The sequence below is a fragment of the Bombina bombina genome, chromosome 1 (genome assembly GCF_027579735.1).
Source record: "Bombina bombina isolate aBomBom1 chromosome 1, aBomBom1.pri, whole genome shotgun sequence".
In the NCBI taxonomy this organism is placed as follows: domain Eukaryota; kingdom Metazoa; phylum Chordata; class Amphibia; order Anura; family Bombinatoridae; genus Bombina; species Bombina bombina.
In genome coordinates this window covers 389927188-389942535 of record NC_069499.1, presented here as the reverse complement: position 1 = coordinate 389942535, position 15348 = coordinate 389927188, and the positions used below count along the sequence as shown (strand labels likewise).

At 40.3% G+C, this 15348-nt stretch overlaps 1 protein-coding gene across 4 annotated transcripts in view; it reads left to right on the top strand.

Moving 5' to 3' along the window:
* The window catches only part of ORC4 (origin recognition complex subunit 4), a 348821-nt gene that overhangs the window by 267548 nt on the left and 65925 nt on the right, over positions 1 to 15348 (top strand). For all 4 annotated transcript variants that reach the window (XM_053698281.1, XM_053698278.1, XM_053698279.1 and 1 more), the window contains one exon: positions 11687 to 11795. In XM_053698281.1, coding sequence (XP_053554256.1) covers positions 11687 to 11795 — 109 coding nt within the window. The remainder of the gene's footprint in view (positions 1 to 11686; positions 11796 to 15348) is intronic.

Below are 15348 nucleotides of genomic sequence, written 5' to 3'. Positions count from 1 at the left end.
GGAAAGATCCTTACATTCTTTGGATGTGGTGAGAGCTTTGAAATATTATGTTGAAGCTACTTAAGATTTCAGGAAGACTTCTAGTCTATTTGTTATATTTTCTGGTCCTAGGAAAGGTCAGAAGGCCTCTGCTATTTCCTTGGCTTCTTGGTTAAAGCTTTTGATTCATCAAGCTTATTTTTAGTCGAGTCATGCTCCGCCTCAGAGAATTGCAGCTCATTCTACTAGATCAGTCTCCACTTCGTGGGTTTTTAAGAATGAAGCTTCAGTTGATCAGATTTGCAAAGCAGCAACTTGGTCCTCTTTGCATACATTTACTAAATTCTACCATTTTGATGTATTTGCTTCTTCTGAAGCAGTCTTTGGTAGAAAAGTTCTTCAGGCAGCTGTTTCAGTTTGATTCTTCTGCTTATGTTTTAAGTTTTTCTTTTCATTATGAGAATAACTTTTTTTTGGGTTGTGGATTATTTTTTTCAGTGGAAAATGGCTGTTATTTATTTGTATCCCTCCCTCTCTAGTGACTCTTGAGTGATGTTCCATACGTCACTAGCTCATGGACTCTTGCCATTTACATGAAAGAAAACATAATTTATGTAAGAACTTACCTGATAAATTCAGTTCTTTCATATTGGCAAGAGTCCATGAGGCCCACCCTTTTTATGGTGGTTATGATTTTTTTGTATAGAGCACAATTATTTCCAATTTCCTTTGTTGATGCTTTTTACTCCTTTCTTTATCACCCCACTACTTGGCTATTCGTTAAACTGAATTGTGGGTGTGGTGAGGGGTGTATTTATAGGCATTTTGAGGTTTGGGAAACTTTGCCCCTCTTGGTAGGATTGTATATCCCATACGTCATTAGCTCATGGACTCTTGCCAATATGAAATAAATGAGTTTATCAGGTAAATTCTTACATAAATTATGTTTTTGCACTAAATATTCTCACACTTATCTACAATTTTAACCCGTGCTTTTAGCGCTTAACTATCTTTCACTAGCTTTTGAACTGAGCCAGCTGAACACCTTTGTACCAAAGGGAAGTGTGCTTATTGTAAAACTTGTATTTTTTTCAGCTCAATTATGTGGCTCATGTTTCGATTTCTTGTCAAGTACATATTAATCTAATAATGTTTCTATGTGTACAAATGCACCTACTGTTTCTCACTCTCGGATGGATGCAGATGGTGTACCCCCAGCAATGAAAAAAAATATTGCTAAAGTCATTGAGAGGGCCCTGACTGCACTACCGCATTCAAATAAACGGAAAAGAGTCAGTTCATATTTTACCTTCTACTAGTAATATTTGTACTGACCAGCAAAATACTGAAGTATCTTCTAATGATGAAGATTCCTCTGATTCTGGGTCTTCCTTATCAGACACAGAACCTGATAATTCTTCTTATTTATTTAGAATTGAGCATATTCATTCTCTTTTGAAATACATTTAGTAATTTTAGGGATTGTAGAAGCTAAACCACCTGATGAGAAACCCTGTAATCATTTAATATCAATCTCCCTGAGATTTTCCCTGTACCTGATGCTGTCTCTGATATGATTGCTAAAGAATGGTCTAAACCAGGGGTACCTCTTTTAACCCTTCTTAAAGGTTTAAAAAAGGATATCCTCTTCCTATTGCTAATTTAGAACTATGGGAAACGGTCCCCAAAGTTGATGGGGCCATTTCAACTCTTGCTAAACGTATTACTATTCCTTTAGAAGACACTTCTTTTAAAGACCCTTTAGATAGAAAACTTGAATCTTGACTAAGTGCATATTTACATACTGGCTATATTCTTAGACCAGCCATATTTATTGCTGACGTAGCTGCTGCCTCTACTTTCTGGTTCTCCAGTCTTGCTCAGCAGTTATCTTCTGACCCTGAATGTTCAAACATTTTTTAATTTACTTCAACTGGATTCTATTATTTCTACTCTTACTGGGGGTCAGGGAGTGTTCCTTTCTCAAGACAAAAATCAAACGAGAAATTTAAGGCCCCTAAGACTTCCATTAAGGTGCGGCACCTGATCCAGTATTGGTAGGGGCAGATTAAAACTTTTTCAAGAATTTTGGTTAGAATCTGTCCAAAATTCCTGGATTCAGAACATTATTTCTCAGGAATATCAAATTGGATTCAAAATTAGACATACCATGGGGAGATTTTTTTTTCCACCCATTTTCCAAAACATACTATAAAGGCCCAATCATTTCTGAAATCTGTTTTGGACCAGGAAAATATGAGAGTATTTGTTCCAGTACCTTTACAGGAACAAGGAATGGGGTATTATTCAAATCTCTTCATCCAACTTTCAAAATTTAAAACTATTTGAACTATTCTGCCTTTTGTTCAGCAATGTCACATATCCACAGTAGATTTACAGGATGCTTACCTTCACATCCCTATCCACCCAGAACATTATCAGTTTCTGAGAGTCTCTTTTCTGGAAAAGTATTAGCAGTTTGTGGCTCTTCCATTTGGCCTTGCTACAGCTCAACAAATATTTTCAAAGGTTCTCTGTGCCTTTCTATATGTAATTGGAGCACAGGGCATTGTGGAGTTTCCTTATTTGGACGATATCTTGGTACTAGTTAAATATTTTCATTTAGCAGAATCTCACATGAATCAGCTGTTGTTGTTTCTTCGAAAACATGTTGGAGGATCAATTTACCAAAGAGTTCCTTGATACCTAAAACCAAAGTAACCTCTTTCGATTTCCAGATTCACTCAGTGTCCATGACTTTCCTTAACAGAAAAGAAACTAATAAAACTGGTTTCAGCTTGTCTAAACCTTCAGTCTCTTTCATTCCCTTCAGTGGCTATGTGTATGGAAGTACTAGGCCTCATGATTGCAGCATTGGACTCGATCCCCTTTGCTCATTTTCATATGAGACCTCTCCAACTTTGTATGCTAGACCAGTGGTGCAAGGATTATACTCAACCGATATTCTTAAATGCCAATATGCATATTTCTCTTACTTGGTGGTTAAATTGCCACTATATTCTTCAGGGGACTTCCTTTGCTCGTCCTGCCTGGTTTGTGATCACCACAGATGCAAATCTTACAGGTTGGGGAGCTGTCTGGGAGTCTCTGACAGCACTAGGAGTTTGGAATCCTCGGGAGGCGAGGTTACCAATCAATATCTTGGAACTCCATGCTCTTTTTAGTGCCATTCAGGCTTGGTCCTTATTGAAGAAAGAGCCTTATCTCCGTTTTTAGACAGACAATATCACAACAGTGGCCTTTGTCAATCATCAAGGGGGAACTCAAAGTTTCCTAGCCATTATAGAGGTATCTCAAATCCTTTCTTGGGCATAAACCAATTCTTGCCTCATTGCTGTGATTCACATCCCAGGTGTTGATATACCGCTCTGTGTTTTAACTTTTCTCTGCACTTCCCCTCAGTATCGCTGCGGCCGAGGGCGGGCTTAATCTGAGCGGGCTAACTTTTCTCTTGCGCGCTTTCTTGAGAAAGATGTGTCTCTTAGGAGAAAGTGTTGTGCAGTTAATCACATGACTTCCTCCTCACTGCTCCTAATATGGAGCAGTGCCGGCCATTTCAGGGTGTCGCCTCTTATTTAGAATAGATCTTTCAAAAATAAAGGTCTTTCTTGTGTTTGAGCCTCATGTCTCTCAGGACAATTTTTTTTGACAGTTTTACTAATGTCTATGCATTTCGGTAATACAGATAAGGTGTTGCACTCTGAGCCTCATGTCTCCCAGGATGATGCTGTTCATGCAATGCCACAGCTTTCTCCTCAAATGTCCCAAGCTTCTATTTCTCCACATGGCTGGCTTGAATTCTGCCTAGTAAAAGTTTCCTGACTTTCCACTGTTGTAATAGGAGTGGGAGGGGTTTTTTTGTGCAGCAAAAATTACAGACACAGACATCCAGCTTCTTCCTGCATGATCCAGGATATCTCGGGAGGGCTCAAAAGGCTTCAAAGTCGTTTTTGAGGGAGGTAACAAGCCACAGTAGAGCTTTGGCAGTTGTTGTGACTATTTAAAAAAAAACAAAAAAAAAAAAACGTTTTTGTCAGTTATTATTCTGTGTTTGGTATTAAGGGGTTAATCATCCATTTGCAAGTGGGTGCAATGCTCTGCTAACTTGTTACATACACTGTAAAAATTTTGTTAGTGTAACTGCCTTTTTTCACTGTTATTTCAAATTTTGGCAAAAATTTGTGTTTCTTAAAGGTGCAGTAACGTTTTTTATATTGCTTGTAAACTTGTTTAAAGTGTTTTCCAAGCTTGCTAGTCTCATTGCTAGTCTGTTTAAACATGCTGACACAGAGGAAACAACTTGTTCATTATGTTTGAAAGCCATGGTGGAGCCCCATAGGAGAATGTGTACTAAATGTATTGATTTCACCTTAAACAGTAAAGATCAGTCTTTAACTATAAAAGAAATATCACCAGAAGATTCTGACGAGGGGGAAGTTATGCCGACTAACTCTCCCCACGTGTCAGACCCTTCGCCTCCCGCTCAGGGAATGCACGCTAATATGGCGCCAATTGCATCAGGGACGCCCATAGCGATTACCTTGCAGGACATGGCTGCAATCATGAATAATACCCTGTCAGAGGTATTATCCAGGTTGCCTGAATTAAGAGGCAAGCGCGATTGCTCTGGGGTTAGGAGAAATACAGAGCGCGCAGATGCTGTAAGGGCCATGTCTGATAATGCGTCACAATATGCAGATCATGAGGACGGAGAGCTTCAGTCTGTGGGTGACGTCTCTGATTCGGGTAAACCTGATTCAGAGATTTCTAATTTTAAATTTAAGCTTGAGAACCTCCGTGTATTGCTTGGGGAGGTATTAGCTGCTCTGAATGACTGTAACACAGTTGCAGTACCAGAGAAATTGTGTAGGCTGGATAAATACTATGCGGTGCCGGTGTGTACTGATGTTTTTCCTATACCTAAAAGGCTTACAGAAATTATTAGCAAGGAGTGGGATAGACCGGGTGTGCCTTTTTCCCCACCTCCTATATTTAGAAAAATGTTTCCAATAGACGCCACTGCACGGGACTTATGGCAGACGGTCCCTAAGGTGGAGGGAGCAGTTTCTACTTTAGCAAAGCGTACCACTATCCCGGTTGAGGACAGTTGTGCTTTTTCAGATCCAATGGATAAAAAATTGGAGGGTTACCTTAAGAAAATGTTTATTCAACAAGGTTTTATTTTACAGCCCCTTGCATGCATAGCGCCTGTCACGGCCGCAGCGGCATTCTGGTTTGAGGCCCTGGAAGAGGCCATCCATACAGCTCCATTGACTGAAATTATTGACAAGCTTAGAACACTTAAGCTAGCTAACTCATTTGTTTCTGATGCCATTGTTCATTTGACTAAACTAACGGCTAAGAATTCCGGATTCGCCATCCAGGCGCGTAGGGCGCTATGACTTAAATCCTGGTCAGCTGACGTGCCTTCGAAGTCTAAATTACTCAACATTCCTTTCAAGGGGCAGACCTTATTCGGGCCTGGTTTGAAGGAAATTATTGCTGACATTACTGGAGGTAAGGGTCACACCCTTCCTCAGGACAGGGCCAAAGCAAAGGCCAAACAGTCTAATTTTCGTGCCTTTCGAAATTTCAAGGCAGGTGCAGCATCAACTTCCTCCGCTTCAAAGCAAGAGGGAACTTTTGCTCAATCTAAGCAGGCCTGGAAACCTAACCAGTCCTGGAACAAAGGCAAGCAGGCCAGAAAGCCTGCTGCTGCCTCTAAGACAGCATAAAGGAACGGCCCCCTATCCGGCGACGGATCTAGTAGGGGGCAGACTTTCTCTCTTCGCCCAGGCATGGGCAAGAGATGTTCAAGATCATATCTCAGGGATATCTTCTGGACTTCAAAGCTTCCCCTCCACAAGGGAGATTTCATCTTTCAAGGCTATCTGCAAATCAGATAAAGAAAGAGGCATTCCTACGCTGTGTGCAAGACCTCCTAATTATGGGAGTGATCCATCCAGTTCCGCGGACGGAACAAGGACAGGGTTTTTATTCAAATCTGTTTGTGGTTCCCAAAAAAGAGGGAACCTTCAGACCAATTTTGGATCTAAAGATCTTAAACAAATTCCTCAGAGTTCCATCTTTCAAAATGGAAACTATTCGGACCATCCTACCCATGATCCAAGAGGGTCAGTACATGACCACAGTGGACCTAAAGGATGCCTACCTTCACATTCCGATTCACAAAGACCATCATCGGTTTCTAAGGTTTGCCTTTCTAGACAGGCATTACCAATTTGTAGCTCTTCCCTTCGGGTTGTCTACAGCCCCGAGAATCTTTACAAAGGTTCTGGGCTCACTTCTGGTGGTTCTAAGACCGTGAGGCATAGCGGTAGCTCCGTATCTAGACGACATCCTGATACAGGCGTCAAACTTTCAAGTTGGCAAGTCTCATACAGAGATAGTTCTGGCATTTCTGAGGTCGCACGGGTGGAAAGTGAACGAGGAAAAGAGTTCTCTATCCCCACTCACAAGAGTCTCCTTCTTAGGGACTCTTATAGTTTCTGTAGAAATGAAAATTTACCTGACGGAGTCAGTGGAATGGGGATTACACAGATTTGTCCTCTCTGCTAAATCTGGATCAAGAGACCAGAGATTCTCTTCTCTGGTGGTTGTCTCGGGTCCACCTGTCCAAGGGTATGACCTTTCGCAGGCCAGATTGGACAATTGTAACAACAGATGCCAGCCTCCTAGGTTGGGGTGCAGTCTGGAACTCCCTGAAGGCACAGGGATTGTGGACTCAGGAGGAGAAACTCCTTCCAATAAATATTCTGGAGTTAAGAGCGATATTCAATGCTCTTCTGGCTTGGCCTCAGTTAGCAACACTGAGGTTCATCAGATTTCAGTCGGACAACATCACGACTGTGGCTTACATCAACCATCAAGGGGGAACCAGGAGTTCCCTAGCGATTTTAGAAGTCTCAAAAATAATTCGCTGGGCAGAGTCCCACTCTTGCCACCTGTCAGCAATCCATATCCCAGGCATGGAGAACTGGGAGGCGGATTTTCTAAGTCGTCAGACTTTCCATCCGGGGGAGTGGGAACTCGATCCGGAGGTGTTTGCTCAATTGATTCATCGTTGGGGCAAACCAGAGTTGGATCTCATGGTGTCTCGCCAGAACGCCAAGCTCCCTTGTTACGGATCCAGGTCCAGGGACCCAGAAGCGACGCTGATAGATACTCTAGCAGCGCCTTGGTTCTTCAACCTGGCTTATGTGTTTCCACCGTTTCCTCTGCTCCCTCGACTGATTGCCAAAATGAAACAGGAGAGAGCATCGGTGATTCTGATAGCACCTGCGTGGCCACGCAGGACTTGGTATGCAGACCTAGTTGACATGTCATCCTTTCCACCATGGACTCTAAGACAGGACCTTCTGATACAAGGTCCTTTCAATCATCCAAATCTAATTTCTCTGAGACTGACTGCATGGAGATTGAACGCTTGATTCTATCAAAGAGTGGCTTCTCTGAGTCAGTCATTGATACCTTAATACAGGCACGAAAGCCTGTTACCAGGAAAATCTACCACAAGATATGGAGTAAATATCCTTATTGGTGTGAATCCAAGAATTACTCATGGAGTAAGATTAGGATTCCTAGAATATTGTCTTTTCTCCAAGAGGGCTTGGACAAAGGATTATCAGCTAGTTCCTTAAAGGGACATATTTCTGCTCTGTCTATTCTTTTGCACAAGCGTCTGGCAGAGGTTCCAGACGTTCAGGCATTTTGCCAGGCTTTGGTTAGAATTAAGCCTGTGTTTAAACCTGTTGCTCCTCCGTGGAGCTTAAACTTGGTTCTTAAAGTTCTTCAAGGAGTTCCGTTTGAACCCCTTCATTCCATTGATATTAAACTTTTATCTTGGAAAGTTCTGTTTTTGATGGCTATTTCCTCGGCTCGGAGAGTCTCTGAGCTAACTGCCTTACAATGTGATTCTCCTTATCTGATTTTTCATGCAGATAAGGTAGTTCTGCGTACCAAACCTGGGTTTTTTCCTAAGGTGGTTTCTAACAAGAATATCAATCAAGAGATTGTTGTTCCATCATTGTGTCCTAATCCTTCTTCAAAGAAGGAACGTCTTTTACATAATCTGGACGTAGTCCGTGCCTTGAAGTTTTACCTACAAGCTACTAAGGATTTTCGTCAAACATCTTCCCTGTTTGTCGTTTACTCTGGACAGAGGAGAGGTCAAAAAGCTTCGGCAACCTCTCTGTCCTTTTGGCTTCGGAGCGTAATACGCCTAGCCTATAAGACTGCTGGACAGCAGCTCCCTGAAAGGATTACAGCTCATTCTACTAGAGCTGTGGCTTCCACATGGGCCTTCAAAAATGAGGCCTCTGTTGAACAGATTTGCAAGGCTGCGACTTGGTCTTCGCTTCACACTTTTTCAAAATTTTACAAATTTGATACTTTTGCTTCTTCGGAGGCTGTTTTTGGGAGAAAGGTTCTTCGGGCAGTGGTTCCTTCCGCTTAATCCTGCCTTGTCCCTCCCATCATCCGTGTACTTTAGCTTTGGTATTGGTATCCCATAAGTAATGGATGATCCGTGGACTGGATACACTTAACAAGAGAAAACATAATTTATGCTTACCTGATAAATTTATTTCTCTTGTAGTGTATCCAGTCCACGGCCCGCCCTGTCCTTTTAAGGCAGGTCTAAATTTTAATTAAACTACAGTCACCACTGCACCCTATGGTTTCTCCTTTCTCTGTTTGTTTTCGGTCGAATGACTGGATATGACAGTTAGGGGAGGAGCTATATAGCAGCTCTGCTGTGGGTGATCCTCTTGCAACTTCCTGTTGGGAAGGAGAATATCCCACAAGTAATGGATGATCCGTGGACTGGATACACTACAAGAGAAATAAATTTATCAGGTAAGCATAAATTATGTTTTTTTGTGGTTACTGTTGCGTTAAAAAGTTCGGTTGGCTTAGCGAGCTCAGAATTTGCTTCTGAACTATGCACAGTATGTTTTTTTGGTTTTTTTTATTCTCGCTAAATTTCTGCTTTTTACTTTCAGGTTTTTAAGGGTTGACTGTTTTGCCAGTTTTCTTCTATAAGATACGACGAGTCCACGGATTCATCCTTTACTTGTGGGATATTATCCTCCTGCTAACAGGAAGTGGCAAAGAGTACCACAGCAGAGCTGTCTATATAGCTCATCCCTTGACTCCACCCCCCAGTCACTCTCTTTGCCTACTCTAAGTAATAGGAAGGGTAAAGTGATAGAAGTGATAAAATGTTAGTTTTTATTTTCTTCATTGGAGAAGGGGTTATCAGCTAGTTCCTTAAAAGGACAGATTTCTGCTTTGTCAATCTTTCTACACAAGCGTCTGGCAGATGTCCCAGACGTTCAGTCGTTTTGTCAGGCTTTGGTTAGAATTAAGCCTTTGTTTAAACCTGTTGCTCCGCCATGGAGTTTGAATTTAGTTCTTAATGTTCTTCAAGGGGTTCCGTTTGAACCCATGCATTCCATAGATATTAAACTTCTATCTTGGAAAGTTGTGTTTTTACTTGCTATCTCTTCTGCTCGAAGAGTTTCTGAGCTATCTGCGTTACAATGCGACTCGCCTTATCTTATATTCCATTCTGATAAGGTGGTTTTGCGTACTAAACCCAGATTCCTTCCTAAGGTTGTTTCAAATAAGAATATTAATCAGGAAATTGTTGTTCCTTCTCTGTGTCCTAACCCTTCTTCTAAGAAGCGACCAAAGATTTCCGTCAAACATCTTCTCTGTTTGTTGTCTATTCTGGAAAACGTAGAGGTCAAAAAGCTACCGTTACCTCTCTTTCTTTTTGGCTGAAAAGCATCATCCGTTTGGCATACGAGACTGCTGGACAGCAGCCTCCTGAAAAAATTACAGCTCACTCTACTAGAGCGGTGGCTTCCACATGGGCTTTTAAAAACGATGCTTCTGTTGAACAGATTTGTAAGGCTGCGACTTGGTCTTCCCTTCATACCTTTTCCAAATTTTCCAAATTTGATACTTTTGCTTCTTCTGAGGCTATTTTTGGGAGAAAAGTTATTCAAGCAGTGGTGCCTTCTGTTTAGGTATCTATCTTGCCCCTCCCGTTCATCCGTGTCCTGTAGCTTTGATATTGTATCCCACAAGTAAAGGATGAATCCGTGGGCTCGTCGTATCTTATAGAAGAAAAGGAAATTTATGTTTACCTGATAAATTTATTTCTTCTAAGATACGACAAGTCCACGGCCCGCCCTGTCAATTTAAGACAGATTATATTTTTTTGGGTTTAAACCTTCAGTCACCTCTGCACCTTTTAGTTTCTCCTTTTTCTTCCTATACCTTCGGTCGAATGACTGGGGAGTGGAGTCAAGGGAGGAGCTATATAGACAGCTCTGCTGTGGTGCTCTTTGCCACTTCCTGTTAGCAGGAGGATAATATCCCACAAGTAAAGGATGAATCCGTGGACTTGTCGTATCTTAGAAGAAATCAATTTATCAGGTAAGCATAAATTTCCTTTTTTAGCGGGCCTTTTCTGTGTCTGTCTTTCCTGTTCCTGTGTTGCTGTACCATTCTCAGTGTGTAGGAAGGTTCTCAGGACTGGTGAGGGAGGTAAGGCACTCTGATAATCATTGCTTGGCTTCAAATTTGGGGTACAATTTTTGTTTGCTACTGTTAACATGCAATATACCCCAAGAGCATTAATGAGCAAATATTATTTTTCATTGCAAGTGTAGCAATTTTATAGTAAATTTTATATAAGTAATGAGTGAATACTTCTATGTCAATTCCTATAATATAGCTGGTTAACTGCTTATGTTAATCTGCTCACAGAACACAGTGACATCAGACATTACCTTTTACCAGCAGCGCAGCAGCACTCTACTATAGAAATACATAGTAGGTGTGGTGCCTCTCCTATTGGCTGTGCCACATACTTCTCAAGAAAATGGAGATTACAGAGATGGTGCCATGTATGATTATAATGTACATACGATAGATTGCATTATGAAGATATGCTACATTTAACAAATTACTATTAATCATTCAGCTGCTCAAATTTAAAATTCCTGCATTAGCCATCACTTTTAGTGGCCAGTCAAACAATAAAAAGCACGGAAATTCCATAACTAAAATTCCCCACATCTCTTAGTATGATGTTATACAATTTATTTTTTGGGGGGGAAAAGGGTCATTTTGATATTTTCGTGCTCTTTAACCTTTAATTTTTAAATTAAAGGGACATTGTGCTCAGGCAAGCAGCAGATACAGGTTAATTGTATTTAAAGTTGCTTAAAGAACCTCCTTTATAAATTGCTGTCCTTGTTCTCTCTCAACCCTATTCCGAGGTTGATTTCTCCTGATACTTTTTTGCTTACATCATGTCACTGGTTTTCAAACCTGTCCTCAGGCCTCCCTAACAAGCCAGAATTTCAGGATTATTTGACAAAGGATCTATATAAATAAAGATGGGGATTACTTATGCCCCTGGTACTCTAATTAATAGATAATTTCATCAGGTCTGATTACTGCTTTTACTCCCAAATGTTTGGAATGAGAGAAATCAATTCAGCTTCAATGTCATGTAAAAAGGTTGATGATGATTGAAATTACACATGGCAGTAATAAAACGTTTAACACAATGAGTGCGCAATTATAGATAAATAGCTAATGCTTTGAATTTGTTTTAATCTTACTTTTACGCATTACTTTCTCATAGCTGCTTTCGTTAAGTCACATAAAGGTGTCTCATCCACAATTGGATGCAGCTGATTTTCTGGAAGCCAGTCGACTTCGATGCCTAGATTCAAAAGCAAATATACTACATGGTAAGTTTACTTGTCACTGAATATGCCTTTATAAGAAACCCACCCATATCGTCTGTGTATTGCAGATTTCTTCCCTGCTGTACAGATTAATAATGAAACCAAATAAAATTAAACTTGATTGTTCAGATTCTTTACTAAAATAAATGTTTTAAAATAAGTATTTAAAGCTGGTACTTTGTTAGCATAATTTACATTGTGTTATAATCGAGGAACATATAAGAAGTATTGAGTATGTTTTACCTTATATCTTACTCTATAGCCAGCTCGTGCAATCACTTTGTAGCCAATGGTAGTGTTAGGGTTCTTAATCTTACAGGATGCAGCATCCCTGGAGGCAGTGAGGAAAGCACAATTTTCAGAGGTAAATTACAGGAAAAGCCAGTAAAATGACTGTCCAAAGCTTTGGGTTATATATTCTAATCCAACAAACTATGTCTTTCATCTAAGACCAATGAAATGTATTGTCATTATGCTCGGTCAGTGATAGCGAAATTATTATGACCACATCAATGAATTACATTAAATAAAAAATGTTCCATTTGATATTTTACTGCGACCAACATCTAAGTAGAACATTGTGAGGCTTGATTTAATCTAGAAGGTCTTACACAGGTTACCCAATATATGGGACTGAGATTTTGCAATGACTTGACCTGGTGTTCAGATAGATGCTGCCTTTGCATCCCCATTTCCCTCATTGAGTTACTCACATCTTTAATCTTCTACATCTTTGCTTGAATCATCTATTTCTCTTTGCATGCATGTTCTTGTGCTCCGTCACTCTCTGGGTCCTCTACATAGGGAACCTCACTATTATAATAGTATATTACTTTCATATAGGTGGCGAGAGACCACAAGCTGTTACATATGGAATATACATTCCTACCAGGAGGAGGCAAAGTTTCCCAAACCTCAAAAGCCTATAAATACCCTTCCCACCTCACACATACCTCAGTTTTAAACTTTTCCTCCTTAGGAGGTGGTTGAAGCCTGGTGTTCTTGATTCTTCAGTGAAGGTTCTTCAGAGCATATTGAAGCCTGGTTCCCTTGTCAGAGGAATGTGAAGGGAGAACTGCCTCATCACACCATGTTTTCGTATCTGGGACATCTTTTCATAGGCTGTCTGTAAATTCAGTCTCAGGGATTCATCTTCTGTCTCTCTTTATAGATTGACCTTATACTCCTATTCCATTACCTCTGCTGATATGTTTCAGTGCTGGTTTGACTGTCTATCAGTGGACAAGTGTCTTAAAAGGTAAGTATAAGATTTAATCCTTTATGTGGACACTCACAGCTATGGTTAGGGCACTTTTTTTAAAGTTTTTGCTATGTATTATTTTATATAGAGCCCAGGGACAGGCACTATTCTCCTAAATTTTACTTAACTAAGTAAACAGTATAAAAATAGGGAGGCATTTTATTATATATATATATATATATATAAACACGGAAAGGGCAAGCCGTTATTCAAAACGTAATCTAATTTTCATGCGCACGAGTGCGCTCGCCATGTCGCACCTTTTAATAACTAGTGTGCTACATCATTTTTTTGCGCAGTATAGTGCACATCTCAATCTGAAATTCTCATGCTTATAATTTTTAAAGCATATTGATCAATCTAGTGATGCTCCTATGTGTACCTACTGTTTCTTTTTTTCAGACGGCGTACCCCACCTGCAATGAAAAATGCCTTCAAATAAACGAATAAGGTCAGATCAGATTTTACCTTTATCTAGTAATATATGTACTGACCAACAAAATACTGAAGTATCTTCTAATGATGAGGATTCCTATGATACTGAGGCTCCCTCATCAGACACTGAACCTGATTGTTCCTCCTTTTTATTTAAAATTGAGCATATTCCTTCTCTTTTAAAAGAACTCTTAGTCACTTTAGGGATTGAAGAAGCTAAAACTTCTGATGATAAAGCCTGTAATTGTTTAGATTCAGTGTATAAAACTGTTGTCAATCTCCCTGAGATTTTCCCTGTACCTGATGCTGTCTCTGATATGATTGCTAAAGAATGGTCTAAACCAGGTACCTCTTTTTAACCCTTCGTCAAGGTTTAAAAAACTTTATCTAGTGCAAATTTAGAGTTATGGAAAAATGAGATCTCTTCAACTTTTTAAAAATATGAGATCTCTTCAACTTTTTAAAAAGTAATCTTTTTAGGTTTCCAGATAGACTTGGTGTTCATGACTCTTTCCTTAACAGAAATGACGAATAAAACTGGTTTCAGCTTGTCTAAACCTTCTGTCTCTTTCATTCCTTTCAGTGGCTATGTGTATGGATGTACTAGGCCTGGTGCAAGGATTATACTCAAATATCGCAACAGATTTTCTCAGATCCCAATACACACCTTTCTCTGATTTAGTGGTTAAATCACGTCTATTATTCAAGAGACTTCCTTTGATCGTCCTACCTGGTGTGATCACCACAGATGCAAGTCTTACAGGTTGGGGAGCTGTCTGGGGGTCTATGACAGCACAAGGAGTTTGGAATCATTCTGAGGCGAGTTTACCAATCAATATTTTGGAACGCTATGCTCTCATTAGGGCCCTTCAGGCTTGGCCTCTTGCTTATCTTTGTTTTCAGACAGGTAATGTCACGACAGTGGCATATGTCAATCATCAAGGGGGAACTCTAAGTTCCCTAGCCATGATAGAGGTATCTCAGATCCTATCCTGGGCAGAAACCAATTCTTGCCTCATCACTGCGATTCTCATCCCAGTTGTAGACAACTGGGAGGCAGATTACCTCAGTTGTCAATCCCTACATCCAGAAGAGTGGTCTCTCCACCAAGATGTATTCTGTCTGATTGTTCAACTATGGGGCCTTCCAGAAATAGATCTGATGGCCTCTTTATTGAAAAATAAACTTCCCAGGTACCTTGTGAGGTCCAGGGATTCTCAGGCAGAGGTGTTGGATGCTCTAGCAGTGTCCTGGTCTTACCAGCCTGCTTATGTATTCCCCCCTCTGGTCCTGCTTCCCAGAGAGATTTCAAAAATCAAAATGGAACAGTCATTTGTAATCCTGATAGCCCCAGCGTGGCCTCACAGGATTTGTTATGCAGAATTGGTCCTAATGTCTAGTTGTGCACCATGGCCATTTTTCTCTAGGGCCAGATGTTCTATCTCAAAGTCCCTTCTTCCATCCAGATCTAAAGTCTCTGGACTTTATGGCATGGAAATTGAACGCTTAGTTCTCAGTCATAGAGGATTCTCTGACTCTGTGATGAACACCATCACTCAGGCACACAAGCCTGTTTCTAGAAAGATCTATCGCAAAGTTTGGAAAACTTTTATATTTCATGGTATACTACCCATCTTTTTTTCCTGGGATTCTTTTAGAATTTCTAGTATTCTTCATTTTTTTTTTCAGGATGGTTTAGATGAAGGTTTTATCTTCCTGATAGTTTTTTTCAGGGCTTTAATCAGGATATAACCTGCTATTAGGCCTATTTCTTCTCCTTGGAGACTTAACTTAGTATTACGTTTTACAGGCTCCTCTTTTTGAGCCTCTGCATACATTGGACTTTAAACTTCTTTCTTG